Source organism: Apus apus, chromosome 4, assembly GCF_020740795.1.
Source record: "Apus apus isolate bApuApu2 chromosome 4, bApuApu2.pri.cur, whole genome shotgun sequence".
Lineage (NCBI taxonomy): Eukaryota > Metazoa > Chordata > Aves > Apodiformes > Apodidae > Apus > Apus apus.
In genome coordinates, this window is record NC_067285.1 from 91567593 (window position 1) to 91592870 (window position 25278).

At 38.0% G+C, this 25278-nt stretch overlaps 2 protein-coding genes across 19 annotated transcripts in view; both read right to left on the reverse strand.

The window, feature by feature from the left end:
* The window catches only part of WDR19 (WD repeat domain 19), a 43314-nt gene extending 32461 nt beyond the window's left edge, over positions 1-10853 (reverse strand). For 2 of the 7 annotated variants that reach the window (XM_051616638.1, XM_051616637.1), the window contains exons 1-7: positions 9662-10158; positions 9464-9555; positions 9313-9378; positions 6425-6550; positions 4659-4774; positions 3968-4083; positions 2485-2565 (exon numbers count right to left, since the gene is read on the reverse strand). In XM_051616638.1, coding sequence (XP_051472598.1) covers positions 2485-2565; positions 3968-4083; positions 4659-4774; positions 6425-6550; positions 9313-9378; positions 9464-9555; positions 9662-9763 — 699 coding nt within the window. In that variant the 5' untranslated portion in view covers positions 9764-10158. Of the gene's footprint in view, positions 1-2484; positions 2566-3967; positions 4084-4658; positions 4775-6424; positions 6551-9312; positions 9379-9463; positions 9556-9661; positions 10161-10818 lie in introns of those variants that run through there. The other 5 variants (XM_051616642.1, XM_051616643.1, XM_051616639.1 and 2 more) reach the window with 4 other exon arrangements.
* A 212-nt stretch (positions 10854-11065) lies between these two features.
* Positions 11066-25278, reverse strand: part of KLHL5 (kelch like family member 5) — a 57891-nt gene continuing 43678 nt past the window's right edge. For all 12 annotated transcript variants that reach the window (XM_051618130.1, XM_051618132.1, XM_051618127.1 and 9 more), the window contains 6 exons: positions 21718-21904; positions 20614-20838; positions 20158-20320; positions 16950-17162; positions 14574-14745; positions 11066-12634 (listed from right to left, as the gene is read on the reverse strand). In XM_051618130.1, coding sequence (XP_051474090.1) covers positions 12578-12634; positions 14574-14745; positions 16950-17162; positions 20158-20320; positions 20614-20838; positions 21718-21904 — 1017 coding nt within the window. In that variant the 3' untranslated portion in view covers positions 11066-12577. The remainder of the gene's footprint in view (positions 12635-14573; positions 14746-16949; positions 17163-20157; positions 20321-20613; positions 20839-21717; positions 21905-25278) is intronic.

The window sequence follows — 25278 nt, forward strand, 5'->3', positions numbered from 1 at the left end:
GAACATACCTTAAGAAAAAAGTTTTAAAGGCACAGGAGCAGGCTGTCCCCATGTGCTGAAAATCCAGTATGCGGGGTAGGAGACCAGCCTGGCTAAATAGGGACCTTTGGCTGGACCTTAGGAACAAAAGGAGAGTCTATGACCTTTGGAAGTGGGGACAGGTCACTTATGAAGTCTATAAAGATGAAGTGAACCTATGCAGGGTGAAAATTAGGAGAGCCAAAGCACAGCTAGAGCTCAAACTAGCTACAGCTGTTAGTGATAATAAAAAATGTTTCTGTAAGTTCATTAACAGCAAAAGGAGGATTACTGGATCCTTTATTGGATGCAGAGGGAATCTTAGTAACAAAGGATGAGGAAAAGGCTGAGGTGCTCAACACCTGCTTTGCCTCAGTCTTTAGCAGTGGAACTAGCTGCTGCATGGATATACAGCCACATGAGCTAGGAGACAGGAAGGAGATGCAGAATGAAGCACTACAATTAAAGAGGAAGTGGTCAGAGACCTCCTACACCACTTAGACACACACAAGTCTATGGGACCGGATGGGCTACATCCAAGGGTGCTGAAAGAGTTGGCAGACGTGATCACCAGGCCACCTTCCATTATTAACCTGAAGTCTTGGCTAACTGGGGAGGTCCCAATGGACTGGAGGGTAGCAAATGTAACACCCATCTATAAGAAAGGCAGAAAGAAGGATCCAGGAAACTACAGACCTGTCAGTCTGACCTCAGTACCAGGGAAGGTCATGGAGCAGATCATCTTGAGTGTTATTAGAAGACACATAGTGGATAACCAGGGGTCAGGCCCAGTCAGCATGGGCTTATGAAAGGCAGGTCCTGCCTGGCAAACCTGATCTCCTTCTATGACCTGATGACCTGACTATTGGACAAGGTAAAGGCTGTGGATATTGTCTATCTGAACCTCCAAAAAGCACAGTATTGTCAGGCAAGAGTTAAACACTGATTTTTGGAAAACCAAGCTGGAGCAGCTGGTTTCACCTTATTCACCTTATTCTTTGACAAAGGTATCTTGAAGGGCTATTTACAAGTTTACTTTACATTACCTTCTGTTCTCTCCTTGTCTAAAAAAGAGACAATGTTTTATTCCTAAAAGAGCTGGAAGAATGAAATACAAAGCTGGTATCTTCAAACTGAGGAAAAAAAGGCATATATTGACCTAAAAATCCATTAATCCAGATTTAAAAACTCAAATTCTGACCTATAATTCCTAAAGATACCCCAAATATTAAAAGTATGTTCTCTGTCTTTTAGAAGTTTGCTTATAATTCCATTGGAGCTTAATGATGAAGTATTTAAGAAATACTATTTCTTAAACCATTCTAAGAGATTACAAGAATTATTTTATGTTGCAGAGCACGATAGTAACTCTAGTACCACTTAATTTGATACATCTTCCAGGTTGTTGTTTTGTTCTGATGTCATAACTAACAGCTTGGAAGAGGTTGTTATAAGGCAAGCCCCCCTGACCCCACCTTGACAGTCAATGCTGTGGTTTAGAACTGTTGACAGACCATCCAACCACAAACACCAAGAACTACAGAATTACAGAATGCTCCCTAATGTTTTCACAGCAAACTTGAGAGCTGTAATAAAAAACCTGCAATGCCTAGGCCATGGCATGCCCGAGGAAGCAGCAACAGAAATCAAGGCTGAAGTCCTCAGTTGCTGCATTTTCAAAATAGCTGTTAATTAAATTTCCCTAGAAAGCAGAAAATGTTGCACTCCATGCAGAGAGGCAAAAAACTCCTACAGGTCCTTGTCAATGGAAACATAAGGACAATTTTTTTCTTGACACCTCTAATCCATAGATTAAATTTGAATGTAAGAATTTAATTATGTCGTACAAGTGTACAGATAAAAACAAATTCTAACACAGTATCACCTATGTATTTTCTGTATTTTCTTGTTACTTCATTGCTGATCATTAAATAATATACTCTACTAATAGTTATTACCTCATTTTTCTGTATGTCACCATTGACTGATATGATAGACTTTGATTCATTCAAGAAAAATGATGAAGACAATGAAACTATAGCCATTTAGAGACACATACGTAAGATGAAAACCTAACGAGCAGTGATCTATTCTCAAAACTCATAGCTGAAAATCTGCCCTTTGACAGGCAGCATCTCTGCAGTGCTGACAATCCCATCTGCCACATTGTACAGACTGTTCTAGATTTATATTTTATGTATTTCTTTAAGTCCCTGCACACATCTCCAATCTATTAAGTAGCACCACAAAACTGCTATTATCTGCAGTTCACCACTGCAATTTTCATGAAGACATCCTTAATGAACTTTCCTTAAAGGAAAGTTTTGGAAAAGAAAAAAATAAATCTTCAACAGCCAATTTTAAGTCAAGAAGGAAAAAATTTCTTCCTGACCCATAGTGCTGTCCGCAGAAACCCTGAAATCATCATATCAACACTTTCTGCAGTATTTTGTATGGACTTCTTACTGTGCTTTCCCTGGTTGATATTCTTTCATCAGTCTTCATAACTGAGAACTGCATATCACTGGGATCTGAGCTCACTGAGGTCTGCAAGAAAGTTCAGATTGAAAAATCAACAGTTAATGTAACAAATATTGACGTCAAATAATTGCAAATTTTGCAATTGCAAAATTGTTAAACTATTCCTGCATGCATACATACATACACAGAGTTCTTATTGTATTTAGTACCACACCTAAGGAAAAAGTTGGAGAAAACATGAGCTGTTTGGATCATAATGATGTTATCATGGAATATACTGAAAAAGATCTAGGAAGCAGCTGGAAATACAAATCCAAACAGAGAAGGAAAGATCCATCTGAGGAAGAAGACTTGAAAAATTCTATTATACAGCTGCACAAACTGAAGGTCAGCAGCACAAACAAGGTCACCTCACTGCAAATTCAAAGAAGGCAGTAAAAAAATAAGCCATACTGGTTATGTTGCATATGGTTATGGTTATACTTAAAATGTGTTTTACCTGATCTGCTTTAGGCAGTAATAGCAACCCAGTTGCTTTTGTAGCCAAGGACATTACAAAACCTCACAAGCAAGCCTTGCTTAGGTCTCTGCTGTCTCAGCTACACTGCCTCTACCCCCTAAGCACAGACATACCCTAATAAATTTATTAGGGCATTATCCAATTGTGATCTTCACACGTAAAGATGAAAGCATATAAAATGAACTATGAAAGACTTGTTTGAAAACCCTGAGTGAAACACTGCTCATTAAACTTTAAAAACAGACATACCCTAATAAATTTATTAGGGCATTATCCAATTGTGATCTTCACACGTAAAGATGAAAGCATATAAAATGAACTATGAAAGACTTGTTTGAAAACCCTGAGTGAAACACTGCTCATTAAACTTTAAAAGTGAATTACATTCATTTGCACATTACACAGCAACTGTTGTTGCTTGGAAGAACTGGAATGCATCTCAACAAACAGAATGCTTGATTAGAGAATCTGAGTGTACTTGGAGGAAGCACTAGAATCAGCCTCTCAACATTGCAGTGGAGGTCCAGACTAGGAGTAATCCTTGCATATGAGAGGCAGTATCTCTATTTAACCAATCTAAACCAAAACTAACACTAAGTGTATTTCCTAAAGACTTTATGAGCAGTCACGTGAGAGCTGTCCTGAGCTGCTACTGGGGATGACAACCTAGGACTGCACTCAGAGGATCTGTTTGTAGCAAATCAATGTAAAGGATGAGAGAAGCATGTGTAGACAGGACCACTGAACTGCACGGACTCTAATGGCATAAACCATGTTGCGTACACAGAGGCTCAGATGTTTAGATATGTTTCCACTGCTTTCCCAAAGGCTGCTTGTCCTGGAAAGCAGGGGTATTGAGAAGGTACAAGGTTCCATAGATCCCAGCTTTTTCAGGAACCAGGAGTATTCATGTATGCCTTAAAATCAAATGGGGTTTATAAACACTACCTGTCTTATAGTATCCCCTTCCTGATTGCTTATAGTAATAATTTTGTCTTCACCGCCTAGAGCCAGGAGGTTTTCAGTACTCCAACAACCACAAGTAATCCGCTTAGTGTGCTTACCTGAAAAAGAAAGAAACCTACAGAACATGAATAAACACAACCACAAAAAGAAAAAAAAAAATTATCTGGGATGGAAATATGCTCTATTTGGCCACTCAAACACAGATTGTCAGAATCTGAAACAACTTATCAGAGCAATTACTAATTCAAGAGTGGTTTATTTTTTTTCACCTTCTTCTCCCACATGGCTCTTTTTTGACCTTATAGGAACTTGCACATCCCCCATTCTTCCATTTCTTTGCACCAAATTTCTGGGGAGTGTGCTATATTCTTAACCTTTTTGTCCAGAGGTGCTCTAAGCAGGTAAGAATAAAGTAGCTTAACAACAAGAAAAAACACACACCTCCTTTGCAAAAAAGATAACACAAGTTTTCCATAAGGCAGTATCAGGTATGTGTATATATATTTTAACTTACTATACTATAAAACCTCTGGTAAATCCAGTAAAACAGAAGGTTCAAGTAGAGTGTGAGCACAGTTTTTACTTGCATGCTCATATAGAGAACTGAAAAGGAATCCATACTAGCAGAATACCTCTTCCACAGGTGCAAACTTAGTTTCAAACCAATGCATACCAAGAACAGGAATCTTGCGAGAAGTCTGGCGGTTATATATAAGTAAGTTTCCCTTTGTTGTTCCAACAGCAAGTAAAGTTCCAACTCGAGACCACAATAAGAAAGACAGTGCATCCCTAAAATAAAGAAAAAAATTACTTTGTATGGAATCACAGAATGGTTTGGGTTGGAAAGGATCTTAATGGTCATCTAGCTCCAAACCCTCTGCCATGAGCAGGGACACTTTCCACTAGACCAGGTTGCTCAAACAATTAGTAGAAATTCCTTTCATGTGCTTACATATAAAAACATTTTGCATATTTATTTTGAAATTCTATGAAATCACACAGGCCAGGTAAAATTTTAAATTAAGCAAATGTTCTCTACAACATGTATCATTATTTAAGGATTATTTAAGTAGCATGAAATAGTGAAGGTAATAAAAAGTTGTGTCATGTAATGTAGTAAGACTTGCACAAAGGGAAATGCATCTGCAAGCAACAGTCTATGACGGAATCATGGGTAACTTGGCCAAATACACAGTGTCGCTCACACAGCTTTAAAAATCAAAGATACCATGAAGGCATGTGAAATTTTCCAGTAATTTTCTGCATTGTTTTTTTGTACTTCAATATTCCTGAGTTCAACCAACTTGAAGTGAATAGGTCTAGTTCTAGCAGTAGTAAGAAAGTTAGAAAGAGCCATTTTAACTTGAAGTTTCAGATACAGCAAGGCCTATTTTGGTATATATTTAAGGATACACAGATAAATACTATACATAACATAAAAAAAAAAAAAGCCTCTTAAGTAAAACAATTTTAATTGGTTTTCTAATTAGTGCGGTTGTCTCCATCAATGCCACCCTCTGAATTTTTTTTACTTAATGGATAAAACACTTCAATTTTGGTACCTTTGACTACTAAAAAACCCCCCAAAAACCAACACAAAAAACCCCAAAACAAAACACACACAAGGTAATTTAGAAATTAAGGATTACATCTGGAGGAGTGTTTGTCTAAACTCAAGCAAATAAAATAGCTGTAGCATCCAAAATTAGCTGTTTCACTGCTCAGGTGGGTGCCCTAACAAACACGGGACAGATTAGTTTCCACCCTCTTTCCTACAGACAGAATATTTATGTAGACTGCAATAGTTTAGTGGAATAGCTTCAAAGAAGTTAAAAGTTTAATTGTTAAACCAAGCTTATTTGTTAACTTGATTATTATGTAGGCCTCAGGAGAGTTTTAAGTCTGTAGCCAAATTTGGGAAGGTAGGGATTTGAACCTTAGGGTAGGATCACCTTAGGTATCTCCTCTCATCCTAAACCAGTCTGCTTTGTGAACAGCATTTTAGTCCCTTATAAATCTAAGGGGAAAATATTCTAACACCACTAAAGTCACTTTTGTTACTTTTAATCTCAGTTTAGTTGTGTGTAGCTGGTGCAGATATACAAAAAATTCATCCATCCTTGTTGCTATCACAAAGTGGAAACACTGAAGAGAATCTCTCTAGGGACTTTGGCACTACTGACAATAAAAAAAAGAAACAAAACTCCTACCAACCCTGACAGCTCCACCCACAACAAACACTTCAAAACCACCAAATCATACCAGAAAGAATTTAGCAACAAAATGTAGCATATCAGTTTAACAGAATATGTACTATGAGGACTCCAATAAAAAGATGATCTTTGCAACCTCCACAACAAGAAACCACAGTGGTCCAAGTCTTCAAATACACACTTGGAAAAAAAAAAAAAAAAAAAAAAAAAAAAGCAGCATTCTTACCTCATGCCACTGTCTAGTTGGCTTGTTTTGCTTGTGTTCGCATCCCACAGAAATATGGCACTAGATTTGTCTGTGATCATTGCTAAAGTATCTCCATCCTTATCCCAGTCCATAGCAACACAGTTACTGAAGAAACAAAAAAGGCAGCTTTCACTAATAATGTTAAAATATGTTCATAAGTGTACAGGAACAGCCAGAATTATTCAGTTGAAGTCCCTGTCCTTCCTCTTCTCTCCCAGGCAAACCCATTGCAGATGGCAGATTCAGTTGCAGCACACTTTTACAGCAACTACACCCATACTCTAATCTCAATTAAATGAGAGGCTGAAGGGAAGATCATAAAAAAACCCCCACACTTGCTACCTACCTTTTAGTACTTGAAATACTGCCCCTTTGATTTTCAAGAGACAGTGAAAATCCTCTGTAAGGTTGTATTTTGTTATCAGCGTTGGGATTATTTTTTCTCACAATTCAAAAAGCATAACCAATTTGGACAAAAAACCTTTGCAGAAGCAAGTAAAACCTCTACTTGCAAACAGATGCTGGAACGATGAGGACGCACACTTAGTCTCTAGTGAATTGGAAAGTGTTGTTTACAACACATATTTAAAGCGCCATATACCCTAGACTAAGAACTGTCACCTGACACCACTCTTTCTAGATAAACAAATAGATAGCTTCAGATTTAAAAGGTATCTTTACAAAAAAATTTCACTCACTACTATTCAAAAGTCCTAATTCAAGCAATTTCAAAAGTGTCCTCCTGAAACAGAATTGCTGTAATCTAATTCCATAAGCTTTCAGTTCAAGTTCCTCCTATCTTTCTGTCTAAAACCTCAGCAGGTTATTCTAGAGAGTAAGTATGGTCTATTCCCAAAACAAACGCATGAATACTTAACAGCCAATGTGAACATCAAAAGCAGGAATAGTAAGAACAAAAAGAAATGAAAAAAAAGGGAAAAACGTAGTTAAATATCCAAATTCTATCAACATAATAGTAAGAAAATGCTTAATTTGACTCCTATGCAAGGAAAGGTCTAGCAGTTAACAACTGCAATTGGTTAAGCATTAACCAACAATGAACGAAGCAAAGCTTGGCCTGAGGGGAATCTCCACATAAGCACACTTGTTTCTGTTTAAACCCTATATCACAATATTTGAAATTTATTGTAATAATAATAATTAGAGAGAATTTATTCTTCTATAACAGCAAAAGGTTGGACATAAGAATTCAAAAGAACTACTTAACCTAGACAGAAGAGTTGCTGGTGGGCCTCAAAAAGTCAGTACTACTCAAACTACCATAAACAGACATTCACTATTTTGGCAAGCCTTTACAGTATGTGGTCATTATTTCTCCTCTTTGCCTTGCCATGAGTACACAACATTTTAAAACTGGTTTCAGTGGTACATGTTTCCCTAAGGAAAAGGGTCACACTTGTCCCTCAAGGCAGCACTACCACTGTCCATAAGTAAGGAACACCCCCCTTCACACCACGCTAACCAACCCACATGACAGAAGAGGATTCCCAGTCCAACACAAGCTCTTCTCAGAGCTCAGCACTGATTCCACAGCTTTCCTCACTTTTGGCAGTTTGCTGGAGAGAATGAGCATTTATCATACACTGTGCAAAATCCAGTACAGAATGAGCTGGCCCATAGATATTACCAAGCAAAAGACACTGACATAGCCAGCCTACATTATGAATAGCACCTGACCAGAACAGGATTTTGAAACAAGACAGCAATATGTGATGGTCAATAAGATACAAGTGAGTCTGGTAAAGCCAATGAGAATTACATCTCTTGGTGTGGTACAAGGTGGTCACTACCATGAACTGCAAAAACTGGACTTCTGGAGAGTTCTTGGGGAGCAAAGTGATTTTGGCTTGTATCTACCAATGACACAGGGATAGGTAAGGAACTTTCTGGAAATGAAAGTCAGACTTCTAGATTAGAGGCTTCAGATTTAAAGCCTTAGTGGGGGTTTTGGATTAACTAAGAGCTCCACCTTAATCAAAATGAATCAGATTGTTAGAAATAAAATTTAAAACTCAGGTATTTGCAAAAATATCTAAGCTAAGAGCAGGTAAAATACTAAAAAGTGAGGAGTATGCAAATGAAACTAATGCTACATCAGGTACAAATGGTGCCTGATTAAAGTCGATTTATAGAGCAAAATGGTACAATGACCTGATGTCACACTGTTTACACCTAGGGAGGTTTCCTCTGGGCCATATCTAGCCCATTCCTATGGACTGATTGCCTTTTAGTAGTGACACGGCATCTTCCAAAGTATAACACATTTTAAAATTCATCTGAAAGGAATTCAGTTCATATGCTCCAACACCACTGTCTGATGTGAATCAAAGTGTGATAAGCAGAGTGAGATTTACTTCAGAAGCACACTCATAACCTAAACTAAAAATGCCAATGTATACATTATGCCAGTGACAAGAGAAGAAGTACTAAGCCAAAAAGATACCTTACCCTCAGGAAGGCTATGAAAAATTACTACAAAACTGACAGTAGCAATCACGTAGTCACAATCAGCACAACACAGATATACAAGCTCATTATGTCCTTTCTTAAGATGATAGATCTTCTTCTATCATTTGGATGAAGTAGATGGAGTTTGTCACCAATAAGGAGTTATCCAGGTAGAAGAATATATTTTTCCTATTATGCTTGACAGCTTACTAAGAGTTCAGCTTTTACTGCCTCAGATTTCATGCATGCCCATCTGTTTGTCTTCTTTTCTGGGTATGTCCACCAGAGATAGTATCTATTCGGACAAAGTTCTCACACTGTAAAAGCACCTCACCAGAAGAGAAGCACTTTTAAAGAAAACAACAAAGAAAATACTTTAAAACCATCTCAGCACCTACCCCGGTAAGCTGATTTCATTTCTCTTCTGACCATGACGATCAAAAATTTTCACAGTACGATCATCTCTAAAAAAAAAATAGCATATAGAATAATTCCCTTTCTTCATCAGTGTTTTCTATGGACAAATACAATAAATATTTATAATCTTACCCTGTTACAGCCAGGAAATTTCCCAAAGTTTTCTGCCAAGCAAACTGCACAGGAGAACCAGACCAAGCTTTTTCTAATATACTGAATACTTGCTGAAAGAGGAAAAAAAAAGTGGGATGTTTTACATCTTTAAATCATGAGCATATAACAATAAAAAACTTCCTAACTGTGAGTACTGTGAAGGGAAAAAACACAAACCTCAAACACAGCTTCTGGGTGCACCAAGGTACCAGAACTCCACAGAAAAATCTTTTGGTTTGTGCTGGAAAAACTGAAGTTTCTGGTGCTGGGAATCCACATTGAGAACTACTAAAACTCTACCACAACTATTATTTTTTCTCTTACAAAGTTATTGGAGTAAATCTCCCCTTCCTGTCCAAAGGCCAGGATGTTTAGTTCTCTTAATGTCATGGAAAAGTCTGGGACCAGAAAGCATCCTTCGTGTGTTCAACACAGAACGCTCAACCCCTCTGCTTTTCAAGTTACGTAACTAGTTGGTCCTCTGAAATGTTGGCTATTAAAAGCTACGATCACAAAGCTACTGAATTACAACGAGATTCTGACCACAAAACTTTCTTGGCTTCTTTTTCCTTTCACTCCCAACTGCATAGATTTTTTTATAACTGGCATGTAAGATAAACGCCAGGAGTTGGTTTCACAGTTTGCCGTCATGGCTTTTCCCCTCCCACATCACCAGATAAACACCAACATCTGGTGTTCACCAAATGCCTGGCAGGATGACTCCAGTCTCGGCCAAAGATCCCCCATCCCTTCTTTTGGGTGAAAGTAAGACGAAGCATTCTTCACACCGAATTCGCATTTTACCCACAAAAGTGTAAAAATATAAGCAGCTATAAAAATGTAAGTCTGTAATAAATCACCGATAAAGAAAACGATTACGGGAGTGCAGCTGAGCTCCAGCTCGCCGTGCTCTCACCGTACGCGCCACCGAAAAGGGCTCTGAGCAGGAAACTTTCCTTCGGGCCCAACCATTCACCGCTGCCCCCGGGCTCCCGGCGCCCCCCCCGGGCTCCCGGGGCCGGCAGTAGGGCACGGCGCCCCGGCGGCGGGAGCGGGCGGAGGCGCCGGTAACGGCCCCTGCCGTAACGGCCCCTGCGGTAACGGCCGCGGGCGCCGCCTCCGGCAGCCGCCGCGGGAGGAGCCGGCCTGGCGGGGCCGGACGCCCCGCGGCCCGTTTCCGAGCGCCAGGAGCAGGGCAGGCGGCAGGAGCGGCCTCGGCCGCCCCGAGGAAGCCCGTCCCGCAGCCTCGGGCTCCCCCCGCCCCCGTCCCGGCGGAGCGGGGACCGAGACCCCCGGGCTCCCCGGCGCCCCCGCGCGCGCCGCTGCCGCCTCACCTTCATCGCGCCTCGCGCAGCGCCCCGCGCATGCGCCCCCGCGGCCTGGGCCCGGCGCCCGAGCCCGCCCGCCCCGGCGTCGCCGTCACCCCGGAGACGCGCCCGGCCGCCCCCCCGCGCCGCCCCGGCAGGCCCCGGCAGGCCCCGGCAGGCCCCGGCAGGCCCCGGCAGGCCCCGGCAGGCCCCGCCCCTCCCGAGAGCTGCCAAGTCGCGGAGAGGGGCGCACAAAGCGGAGAGGAGACAACGCTGCATTCAAGTTTGGCTGTATTCAACTGCAAACAGTGCAGGGTTCATCACCAAGGTTCACTGCTCTGTAATTCCTTTTAAAACAATAAATAGTTCACTGAGAGCATTAACACATTTAAAATTACAAATGTACAAAGACTTTGGGTATCGGGTGCTTCAAACTTAAGAATCACATTCAATGAGCTCACATCTTCTCCTTCACAGACAGACACGTTGGCTACTGTTCTGAAAACGTAAGGAACAAGGCACAGAAAAGCAAATACAAAAAGAGCACATTCAGACCGTTCAAAGCAATTCTGTGTAACAGCACAGGGCTCAAGAAAGGCAAATTATAACGTTTCTGAAAAAACTAGATAACTGTTAAATAAGGAAACGAATTCTACGTAATCCTGCAAGGTACAACGTAACTGCCCTGCAAGATGCTGAACATGCTTAAATAGTGCCAGTTAAGCACCTTGCAGGATTGGGCCCTTTACATTTTGAAGTAACCTTCCTGGAAAGACAGACAACTGTTTCATTTCATTTTAGAAAATTATACCTTTCAAATTAGTGCAAAGCCTCATGTAAAAATGTAATTAGTCTAGATGTAATGGAATGCTTCAAAAATTCCCAAGTGCAAATATTAATCTTAAATTGGTTCACTTTTAATCACACTTCAGAATTCTTCCAGTAACTCATGCTTATAGATTTTCCCTTAAAAATAGCAAAAGTAAATATAAGAACCAAAGTACAGATAAAGCTATATATAATGTTCTGCATCTCACATATAAACTTTGAAAATTCAAAAAGTACACTGGATGTCAAAAATCTCCAGCAGAAATTATTAAATAGCAGATTTCTGTTAGCATAATAAGACAATATTTAAAGTAAGGCTTTGGTTAAATAAAAAGTTTGCTAAACTAGGAATGATGATAAAAGTGCAAAAGATTCACCAAATACACAACTTCATTTCCAAGGCAGGGATTACACCTGCCGTTTACGATGGTTTGCATTGGTTTGTCAGCCTGCATTGTCATAACTCAGCTACCTATAGCAAACGTGTTCATTACAGGCAAATTAAATATATGGGTCCAATCCTATAACTTGATTCACCCAGAGATGGACTCAATTATATCAGTGGAAGTAAATCCCATTTATAGCATCATCCTTCTGCATGTTTGGGGGATCAAAGCCCTGGATCCATAAGATTTGATTATTATAGTAAGATCACTAATGAGTTTAATAATTTCTTAGCACTTCCTAAGCAGAAGTCCTCTGCTGGCCACTGGCTGGTTGCAGCTGATTTTCTTACAAAAAGAATTCTTGTAACATATGGGTAACAAACATGATTTTTTACAAAAGTGCTTAATATCAGTCCATAAGAACAACATATACATGTTAGCTTGAGACCAAACACTTTGCCATCGTAGATATCCTGCACCTTGTGTTTATTGGTGCACTGGTAGTTTGCTTGAGGGAAAAACAAATCATCCGAGTCCACAGAGGAGAATGTCACCTTCATAGAGAAAATAATTCACAGTTTTACAGTCACAACGCAGGCTCCAGCTCTTCCCAAGCACAATGGTGCAACCTGTTCAGCAAAAAAAACAAGCACAAAAAAACAACACAAAAAAACCCAAAAAACAGAAACACAACAAAACATCCATGAGATAATGCAGTCAACTTGAAGTATTTTTTTTTACCCCTAATACTGAGGGTGTTTACGTAATGCTTGTAATAATAGTGGAACAACTGCAGCCGAGTGGCAGCTATCACTCACACTGTGTTAAAATAATTTTTTTAAAATAGCAGATTGATCTAAAACTTGGATAAAAACTCACAGAGAAGGTGGGGTTTTATAAATATTACTATTTTTATAAACAAACAGAAAATGTCAAATGTGACAGGGGCAACCTCTCCTTTCTACTTGAAAATCCTGTTAAGAGTTCTTGAAATGTAAATAATTTCCCAGTGTCTAATTTTTTTTTTTTGTAAACGGAAGATACTTCTGGCAAAATCCTATTCTGGACTGGAAAAGAGAGGAAGGTAGTTTCTAACACTCATCTTGGCTTCCCCTTTTAAACTTCAGAGTACTGGAGTGTGTGTGAATAGCACATGAAACGCTACAGAGATCATCCTGAAGATAAAAAAGGGGGTTTATGCCAAGTCCCCATTTTTTGGTTTGTTTTCTTGTATTTTTGTTTTCCAGGAACAATAGACTTATCCTGACCTGTCTGTGGCTCTGACAAACTTCAGCTGAGAAAATTCCACTACCCTCTTTTGAGTTGTGTGTGGATGAAGTGGTGGCAGACTGCTGACATAACCCCCCCTCTAGGAAGGGCTCAAAACTACCCTATTTACTGGGATCATGGGATTCATTGAGATATAAAGGGTCATGGCTAAGGATACAAAAGTACAGACAGATGGTCACCACCTAGACATCATGTGAGATTTATTTAGATGTGACGGTGACCAGCACTGCTTCCCTCCTCCGTTATACTTTTTTCTTTCTTTAGTGGCACAAATAATAACATGGGTTATCATTACCAGTACTGCCACTGAAGGCCCCAAGCTCTGAGGAGCCTCCTGGATGACTCCTATTTTAAATCTTGAAGCAGTATGAAGTGGGGGGAAATGGACAGCTTAGTTTTCTGTGTTATACGGGTTTTGATAGATAGCAGTTCAGTTCTCTTTTTGAATTGGCAATTTGGGACTGTTACTGGGATAGCATATTCAGGAGGTCAGAATTCAGCTGCCTAAATGCTGGTGTCTAATGCTAACCTAGATAACCTTGGACATTCATCCTATCCTGCAACTGGACTCCAGAAGGGCTGTGGTCTCCCATAGATTCTGTGCTGTATCTGCCAGCCCTCTGTTTATGTAGATGCTTTAGGGTATCTCAAATGGCAGCAGATACCAAAGGAGAGCACACCCATGATGTTCTTGTGTGTGCTCTTCCCAGAGAGGCACATTCCTGGAGCTATAAAAAAAGTAAAACTAACCAAGCTTTGAATTGACAGTAATGGTTTCTGATAATGAATTGAAGATTTATTTATTTTTTAACTGGGTGAAGAGAAATGGGAAAAGGCTTCCTTAGAGCTGCACACATTCAGATCAGCAAGGGGTTAATTATGAAAAGATGACCAGAACCTTCAAGAAACTGATAAACTTGCTGAGACAGACATTAGAGCTAAAACTAATATACATTTATAATGTATTTTCAGAATAGGAAGTGATGGAAACAGGACCCTTTATGACAGTTTGGAGAAAATGTCAATACCTTTATTAAATTGTTAAAGAAAATAGCTATACTTTTGCTAAAGAAAGGACAGTTTATTATAACAGTTTATTAACAACTGTCTGCTCAAGATAAATCATCTCAAGATGGCAGGCAAAGAAAAAGGGTGACTTAAAACAGACTAATAAGAAAGTGCTTTTTAGAGAAGCAGTATTAGAATTCTCCTTGTAAAAAGAGGCACACTTGAAATAGCAAGATAAACAGTAGTGCATGGTCTGTTCAGAAACTATACCTGCATCCACTCATTTGTCTGGGGATCATAAGACTCCACTGTATTAAGGTATGTTTGACCATCATATCCTCCAACAGCATACAGCTTGTCACCAAGAAGACAAACTCCCACTGCATCTCTGCTAATGCTCATAGAGGCCACAGCAGTCCACACATCTGTTTTTGGATCATACCTAAAAGAGAATTTGTGTTATGCTCTAAAACTGTTGCCAAACAGAAAAAAATGTACTGAAAATGATGCTTTCAAGATAGTAGAAAACAGGTATTATTAGGACAGCACAGATTTGGGTGTTAATTGCAAAGGACTCTTTCCTCCAAACACTCTTCAAAAACATTTCTTTAGTCAGCTGGTAACACAGTCACTACTAGCTACCTGTCTACTTTGTGCTGCTTTCCATACAGTAATACACACACTGACATACAGCTGCTATCACTACTTTTCTTACTGTACCTCTAAACATACCACTCAAGAAACAGTTCTGCTGCTACACTGTAGTGAGGCAAGCGCTTGGTGTTAACTACTACATGTCAAAGCACAGGCTGTTAAAGTCGAGTGTGGTACTAAAGAGAGTTACTTGCCATGAAGATTACCATTAAAAAACAAACAAAAAAAACTCACCAAAAAACAGTTTGAGAAAATTTTTTGGGAAATGCAAAACCATTAAGACAATTTATAGCACTTCTTAAATCTAGCTCCATATCACCAAAAGCATCAGCAGAGTAAAAAACAGACAGTTAAATGAAAAACATCAAATGTGATTCTGTAATAATATCAATATTCTTTACAAGTCAAACTCCTATATAGGAGAGTTCATGTTGTTCTTATGTCAAGGAACATATTTTAACCTGACTGAAGGAGACAATGTTAAGATTACAGATGCATAAAGAAAATATATATTTGGCTAAGAGACCATCCTATGATCACACTTGATAAAAGCAAGTTTGGAAGATACTAGTCTGAATTTATTTGCTTGAAAAGCATAGGTAAAATGAGCCTTAGCAATTTTACCTGCAGTTCTCTAGTCAAAGTACTATAGAAATGCATATCAACATGATCATAACATGAAAATACTCCCTGAAGCATGTGCTGCAAATAGAAGTATAATGTAGAGAAAGAGGGTGATTAGTGAGCTACATACAAAATTTACTTTTCAGTGTAAGTTATTTTATAATTAATTTATAAGCCAATGCATTTATCTGGGAAAAGTGACTGTTGTTGCAAAATGCAGTGGCAAACACACAGTCAGAAGCTAAGTGTGGTTTTATGAAACTTGTAAGTTTTAAAGGAACTACCTCCATGAGGTTGATGGTCCTCAACTTCCTCTCACTTAAAGAGCAAGGACAAAATGCATTACAAAATTATTTCCATTTATTCAAGTAATATGTTCTGTAACTGTTTCAGAGAATATTGATGCAGAAAAATACACGGGCCTATTGCTTTTGCTTGGGCTTCTAATTATCTGTAGTCCTCTAATAATTTGGTATTTGCTAAGATGTAGTTTCCTAACAGCAAACCTTTCTGGGGTCTTTTTAGTGCAACTTCCATATGAGTTCTGGGGTCTATTAGGGCACTGAAAATTTGAAAACTATAGCTCTGTTTTGTGGTGGGATATTTTTGATTGTTTTGGTGGTTTGTTTTTTGGCTTTTTTTGGTAGAGGGCAAATGACATCTCCTAGCATAAAGAAACTTAGTAAAAGGAGAAGGTGGGTGATGAAGAATCACTGTAAATGTTGGGAGGTAACAGGAAAGAAGAGAAATTTTACAGTTTGGGGAGGGGGAAAGAAAATTAAGGCTCATTTAAGCAATCCTCTAAATACCAGCAAAGACTTAATGCAGTGCATTATGAAGTATTTACTGGGATTTTTAATTATTTTATGGATAACGTGCTTCTGCAATTTATATTGCAATCATTCATTGACAACTTTATGTAAAGATGCCAAATTTGGAATGACTGAATTGCATGCCAGTTTCCCAGATACAAGAATGAACAGCATAGTTAAGGATCCACAAACCATGATTGTTAACTTCTTTAAAAGTTGTAATATGAACTGATACATACTTGTCGTGTGAAAGAGGTTCTACTCCATTTTCAAAAGCATTAAATTCCAAGTTTTTCTAAGTAATCAATCATAATTCATTCAATGAGATTGTTAGGAAAAAAAAAAACATTTTTCTAGATTAGGAAGAACTTGTTTTGTCTTGGCAACATTTTGAATCATATATGACTACACAGTATGTTTTTATACATAAATTTGCTCTTGCTAAAAGTAACATGGCTATTTTATTTGGTTTCTACTTTCAGCTCTTCCCATAAATCACTCTGCAAACTAGCACTATTAGAATTCCTAGCAGGATGTGCCTCCATCAGGATATTACCTTTCTACGCAGTCTGACAGCCTGGATGTTAAGTTTGATGCTGGGGCATCATGACCACCTATTGCATATAAGAAACCATTCCAGGTGGTTACACCTACACCACCTCTTCTTTTTGACATCTGAGCACAGAGGGTCCATTTGTTTGTATGAGGATCAAAGCACTCTACTGACTTAAGACAAGAACTTCCATCTCGACCACCAACTGCATAGAGCCTACAAGAAAAAAATAAAAATTGTCTGAACAAGATGAAATTTCCAGTGATGTGTGAAGGACTTCCAAGTTTGTTAAAAGGGGAAGTTTAGGAAGAGACTTTCAATAGCATGTTCTGTTGCAAACACTCAAATAAGATTTTGCTCCAATCTTTTCCAATTGTCATAGTCAACACGTAATAACAGTATCTATAGCACAACATTCATATTCTAACATATGCTTATAGCTAGCGTTTCCAAAATTACTTATGTGACCTGAAAGACAAAGGCCCATTTCTAGCATGGTCAGAGGGACAAATTCAGTAGTGGACCTATGTATGCAAAAACTCTTCCTTGCCTCATTTTAGGCATTCAATTACTTCTCGACATTGGTTTATGAACCACAGCGCTACGTTAAGTCCCACATATCCACTAGGTGGCCTAGTTTGCTCATTCCTTAGAAAAAGGTTTCTAGCATTTGGTATTGACAAAGGACTTAAACTTCTTAGAAAGGCTAGAAGGAAAATATTGGTTTTAGGAGAACTCCATCACTGGTTAATCTTTAAAACTCATAAAACTGTCAAACTTAAGAAAGAGTTTATGTGCAGAGTTTATGAGCAATCAATGTTTAGAAGCAGAAATAACTCAGCACTATTATTTGGGAAGGTAGGAACACAAGCCATTCTAAAAGGAAGAAATGCATCAGAGGCAAAGCCCAGTTTGAGAGATCCCCTGAAATATCATTAATGAAATCCCCTCATAGGCTAAAACACATTAGAGTATGGTTAAATAATAAAATAAATAGTAGATACTGTGTATGATGATAGTGTGAACAATTTATAAGTTACTATTCAGGATTCTCTCAGTTTGGGAAATGCTGTTGTTTGTTTTTTTAAATATACTGACCAACAAACTTATATACAAACATCTTGTAAATATGATTGACCTAGTAGTTCTCAGTAATAATTTTAATATTCCTTAAAAAAACCCAAACATTTCCATGGAAGTTTCCAGCTTGTTTAAGATCAGAAATTACTGAAGGATATTGAAAAATCCTGTTGCAGTTCCACAGAGTTCTTGACTAAAAATCAACCCATTATGCAAGGTATCATTTAAATTAAGGCCTCCACCCTACCTTCCACAAAACATGACCGAGTTTCGATCACTTATGCAGTGATTTCACCTTCTGGACATGGAGGAATTCTATTACATTCTCTATATGAAGGTTTTGAGTAAACCAGCTGAAATATATCAAGTTACAGATAGGTATTACTGGAAAATGCAAAAGTTGCTGCTCCCTCAGTTGAAACACTGCATGCACATTTAAGCTAAAAAGCTACAGGCATCTAGTGTTGCTGCCTACATTAAGAGTCTAGGGAATGTTCCATAATAATAGAGAAATGTAAGGCTCTAATTCTGGTGCTTTTCACCACATCTGGGACCCTCTGCTGAACATATAGGAAACCTCAGACCTAACCTAGGCATCCAAGACTGCAGTTCCAAGGCAGCCCAAGGCACATTGCTTGCTGGTTGCTCCCTCAGCCTCTCCTCACAGGACTTGTTCTCTAGACCCTTCACCAGCTTGGTTGCTCTCCTCTGGACACACTCCAGCACCTCAATGTCCTTCTTATAGTGAGGGGCCCAGACATGAACACAGTACTTGAGGTGGCCTCACCAGTGCTGAGTATGGGGGGACAATCACTTCCCTACTCCTGCTGGCCACGCTATTCCTGAGCCAGCTTAGAAGGCATCTTACTGTGTCTTCAACCACCTGATGGAAGGTTATAGAGAAGACGTATCATTCTCAGAGATATGCAGTGAAAAGGAAGAAGAGCAAGAGACAAGTTCAAACATGAGAAATTTCAATTGGATATTAGAAGAAAAAGGTTCAGTATAACAGTTACCTCAAAGTTAACTTTGAAACCAGATCAACTTTAAGGTTGGCCCTGCTTCGAGTTGGTGTTGGATCAGATTACACCAGAGGTCTCTTCCAATCCAAATTATTCTACAATTCTGTGATTCTAGCTGATCTTTATTTTCTTAATAGATTGACACAAATACCACTTGTATTTTGGGATGCTATAGAAAAATTACACTTAGTTCAAAACAAAGCAATTAAAATCACTCAAATTCTAGGAATCATGGCTTACAAATAAAGACTGAAGGAACTTAAGTAATTCAGTCCTGATTACAGAATACTGAGGGGACACCTGTCTTTAAATGCAAAAGGCTGTTGCAAATAGGAAAGAAAACATTTATTTGCCTCACTTGTGATAGTACAAGTATTAATAATATAAACCAGCAAAAGGTATTTAAGACTTGACAGAAGGAGAACTTCACAGATGTATTAGTAGTTAAGCAGACAGCTTAGGAAAGTTATGGAAACTTTACCACTGGAGGTTAAGAACAAGATCAGTCTGGCTACGAATGTTTTAGATAGAATTGATTCAGCTTTGGGCTAGGAAAATGGATTAGGGAACTCCTTGAGGCCACTTCAAGCCATTTCCTGTGACTGCAATGTAAAATGACCTAGTTGTCTGAATATGCTTTGTATTAGGAATTAGGCATATTTTCACTGAAAAACAGCTGTAGAAATTTCAGATACCACTCCAGATTTGATTCATTTTGCCAGAGCTTACTGTTCTGAATTAATGCAATATGAGTACTCCTCCATGGCTTTACAGTAATTCTGGAAGCTGATCGTTTAAACTATCACAGTAAGAGGAAATCACTGGAGTCTCCGTGAAAGGCAACAACCATTAGTTCCTTCCTGTATTAAGGAGGTAGTAAGTACTTATTGGCCCATAGAGATTATGTCTCTTAAGTGATACTGAGGGGCACTGTGATGCTATGGGGAAGCTTGCTTGACCCAAAACAAAATCTTTTCTGTGAATGAAGAAATTCGGTTCTTAATGCTATCAACAGGTATCTATCAAGATAAATTATTAATAGTCATTTAGGATGGTCCTGTAATTACTTTAAAATAATTAGATAAAAAACGGAAGTTGCCTTCACATACTTTCCATTTAATATTGCTACACCAACAGTGCTCCTTGGAGTTGACATACTAGCTACAAAGTTCCACTGACGAGCCTGTGGATCCCATCTTTCTACCGTATTCAGGTAGCTCCAGCCATCATGTCCTCCTACTGCATACATGGGACCTTCCAATACAGCTACTCCTAAAAAAACAGGTATGAAAACCAATCATTTCTGGATAAGGGGAAAAAAACCCAAACATTTTCCTAGTGACAGTCTAGTGTGCACCACAAAATACTTGAAAACAAGCAAAAAGAAATTTCCTCTTGGGAGCCAATGCTGGATATAATCTGAAGCAGAAAAAACGTTCAATAAGAAGTTGGCATTAAAACAAAGTTTTCACACTCCTAAACTTAATTTTCAAATGTTTTTGACCAATCCTAAACCAGGTAGCCTTTTAAAATTATGCATTCAGCCTTTACAGAACTCTACATACCAAGACCATGACGATGAGTGGACATAGGTGGCATTACACTCCAGGTTTTTGTTCTAGGGTTGTAACACTCAACAGTATTCAGTGTTTTCAGTCCATCTCTGCCACCAACAACATACAATTTATCATCTAAAACTGCAACTCCAAACTGTAATCTTCGTCCATTCATGTTTGCAACAGGAGTCCACATGTTGGTACGAAGTTCATACTTTTCAATACTTGTAGCTCCTGAATGACAATATATGCAAGTTAAAAAAGAAAAAACATCTGAATTATGAGGATAGTTTGTATTTTGGCAATATGCTGATCACACAAGACAGCATGACATCCTGCAGCATGCTCTTAATCCTATTTATACAAATACTCTTTTTTTACTTCCTCAGTAATTAACTGCACCATTTGAAGGAGGATTTTCTCAGTGCTTTTCAAGACAAAAAGCATGGTTTCTACCTGCTTTGCAGAATCAAGTTTTAGAAATACAAATGTTAGGAATACAAAACAACCCATGTGAAATGCAAGTATATATTGAAATTTACTGTTTTGCAATATTAGAAAAAAGTTTGAAGCTATGTGACATGAAGTACTAAAAGTGCTAACTTTCAGGCAAGTGAAAGAAAATACTCTCTGCCATAATTTTTCTTACTTGCCAGCTTCCTGCTAAACACCATGAAACAGTATGGAAGTGTCTATAAAAAAAAGAAAGTCCAAGTAGCTCTGATTGAACCGTTCACCTATCAGTCAAAAAGCTTTTTTTTTCTTTTTAATGCATATGCAGGTCCTTTCTGTAATTTCTTCCTTTTCCAAATTACTTCCCATTCAAGTAAATAAAGATTAGTTTTCACTCAATTCAGTATTTCACTACTCAGAAAACAGATAGTCTCTTGATAACTTCAAATCAATCGTAACTCTAGCTTCCTGAATGTTTACAGCATTATCAAAGGTTCATAGGCTTTTTAACCTAAGAAACCATGTACATTAAAGACGTTTCATGTTCTGTGCTGCAGAATATTTGAATTCTAGAATTAACATGTTGTACAAACATCGATCAAACATTCTTTTTAAAAGAACCAAAACAGTTCAGCCACTAATCATTATACAAGCAAATACCTTTTGTTGCATCCATTCCTCCAACAGCAAACAATACACCCACTGTAGATTTTCTAGGTTTGGTGCGAGGACTTTGCAACATAGGTCGCCTCTCTGGCAACAGATGGTACTTCATTGCTTCCATAATGAGTTTTTGACATTCAATGTCATCCCTGAAGAGTGCATTATTTTCCATATCTGCCAGAAACTGTGAAAAAGAAAATTAAACAGGCTGCATTGCTATAAACCACATGAAGAATAAAGGCAAAAGTACAAGATAACATTTTATCTGAAGACTTCTACCACCCAATTTAAAATCATATATAAAATAGATACATAAAAAGGTATTAAAAAAGACTACAGTAAAGATAAACTTGTAATAAATAAAACATGTACATTTTAAGCAAGCCATTAAAAAAGGAAAAAAAAAAAAAGGAAGGCTATCTGATATTAATTCTTAATGGATGATTTAAGTTTAATGGTCCAAAGGAAGAAAACAAAATCTCCTAAGATTTCAGTGCCCCTACAAGTTTGTTCAAGGAAATGGAATCAGGCTCTGAGTATGTCAGTCAGTTTAACATCACACTTTTAACTCCCAAATCCATCTAATCTAGAGCTCTGTAAAAGCTGCTTCAGGCACAGGCTGAATATTTAAATATATGTTCTATTCCTCACTCTGACAGTGACCCAGATCACAGTATATAAATTAATAGAAACCTTTGCTAAAAATTTTAATATCAAGGATGCAAGCATATTTCACAAGTGTAAAATTTTAAATATGGCTTAAATAAAATCAAATAAAGACTACTACTAATTTTTCAAAGTTGAAAGACCCTGGTCTTTAAACTCTTAAAGTCTTTTGCATTCCATGTTGGTCAGAATGCAGAAAAAATATATTAGTAGGCTGAGTGTCTCAATTGTAATTATTAGAAGTCTAGACAATTAGCATTTTTCTGAGCTGCAACACGAAGCCTGAGAAACAGAAAAAAGCAAGTGAAGTGCCCCACTGGGACTTGGATAGTTGCCAGAACAATAAGAAAAAGGCAAATGTCTCTGAACTGTCATCACAAAATCCGCACACGTTGTGAATATCGGAAATGTGTGTCCACAATCCAGGATGAGACACTGTTGTTGAGATGTTAAGAGCCAACCAATAGCAAGTATAAAATTGCTGTGAAATTAGTAATCAGGAGTACTAATGGGATGCTTTATAAAATAGTTGTGCATAAAACAGTGTGCATATCCCTGGCTTAAGGCAGCCTTAGGGCTGCAAAGTGGCAAGTATGACATCCATGGGTCCAGAAGAGATAGAGGCTGCTAAACCTGAACATCTATCAGAGAAATCAACAGAAACTACAACAGAAAACATAATTTTAAAACAACAACAAACAAACAAAACCAACAACAAAAAGAATCAAAAAAAGCCGCAACCACCACCACCATTTCAAAGACCTTCCCTAGAAAATTTTCAGAAAACTCAGCCTGACTTTTGCAGTATTTCTCTAATTGGCTGATATTCTCATTCTATTTAAAAAAGCAAATTAATATGTTCTCATGTAAATTAGCAGAGGAACTAACTTTTTATACTTTATTTTCAGCACATCCCATTCTTTCTTCTCTTGACCCAAAGCACCACTTACCAGGTGTATCACTTCACAGGGACACTTGGTGATTACAAAACAGTAAACTAAAAGCTGTCTTTTAATTGCCAGCATGCAATACTATAAAATTGCACAGTTAAAGAAAAAAAAATCTATTAATTATTACTGTCCTAAATTGGACATTGTTGTAGTTGCATACAGGAAAATTAAGGCTTGTACACAACAGACAAGCAGAATTTAATATTTATCTATGTGTGTATATATGAGTACTTCAACACGATTCAGCCAATGTTGTCTCCAGTTTCTAACCCCCCCAACCTGTAAAGAAGTTCTTACAGAATGGAGTCTCAATCTCTCAAAGCAGATTCATCTCTGGTAAAAAGAAATGCAATCTAAGATTGCTTTGGTACCCCAAAAAACCTGCTGGCTCCTGAAACTAAACCTACTGTACTACAATTTTTTTGGTAAATATTCTTCACTCAAGTAACTTGGAATAGGTTTACTTAAATGAAAGCACTTTTTTTCCAAGTTTTATTATTTACATAGCCTCTTGTACTAAAAGCATTTGTAATGCAGCTACAAATTGTGTGTTAGCATGAAAATACAGTCATTGGAAACCTGATGAAGATAAAGATAGTGCAGATGCTTTAGAGAAAGAAAGTGCAGATACTTAAGTAATAAGGATTTCTGTCTAAAAGGAAGCTGAACCATCTTGTAACTCCATAATTGCTTAATAATATTTTTCATTATTTATCAGAGTTAGAGTACTTGCTACCTTACAGCTTAAGAGGCTGACAAATATTAATCTTTAGCCTTTTTAAGAACAAAAAGTGACTTACAAATATTTAGGACACTGCTTGCGTTAACCAAAGAGATGACAGAATGCTATGTACAAAGAGATGCATAAAATCAGAACTAATAAAACTGATAATTCGTAACAATTTTTTTTGCTTCCAATGGTATAGTTTCATGGTATTTCCCAACTTTTTTTTTCAAGTCTGAATCTAATATTCTTTGCATCTCTGCTTGAAATGTTCTTGATTCCAGCAAGTTGTTCCATTTTCTAGTTTAATTTCTTTCAAATAGCTTTAACCCTTCAACCATAAAATTGGAAACCTTTTCATGATATTATGTTTGCTGTCAGTGGCCTCATGTAATGTGATTATGTAGCAAAACATGATTCTTAAAATGTTAAGACTGTTTTGGGCACTTCAAACCAATTACTCAATGTACTAATTGTTGCCATATTCAAATCCCTTCTTTAACATTTTAATTTGCTAAATAAAGTAATAATAAAAAGGCAATAGAAAAATATTGTGTTAGTAATGTAAGTGTATATTTTTAGAAGACAGGAAAAATTAAAGATAAAATAATAAGTGAGAGATGGTACTGCTTTTGTGTTTCATTCTCCCATTTTCCTAATCAGTTAGAGTGAACAATTTTATTTCAGCACATATCTCTGGGATCAATTCTGTATTTTCAGTTTCTAAAGATGTTTCAATTGCATTCAACTAAGTAAAAGGAATACAGCAGTGGTCACTTAGTTATCAACTAATTAAATGCTCAACAAAAGAACTATTTCCTCCAGGTCAGTTGGCTTACATTTTATTATGTTTCTAGAAAAATTACAAAGTCAAGGCCACAACCGTATCAATGTCTGTAAATATATAAAGAGTGGGTGTAAGGAGGACGCAGCCAGACTCTTTTCAGTAGTGCCCTGTGACAGGACAAGAGGCAGTGGGCACAAGCTGGAACACATGAAGTTCCATCTAAACATAAGGAAAAACTTCTTTAGTGTGGGGGTGACAAAGCACTGGGACAGGCTGCCCAGGGAGGTTGTGGAGTCTCCTTCTTTGGACATATTCAAGACCTGCCTGGATGCAGACCTGAGTGATGTGCTCTAGGGGATCCCGCTTTAGTGAGAGAGCTGGACTGGAAGTCCCTTCCAACTTTAATGGTTCTGTGATTCTGTATGCTATGA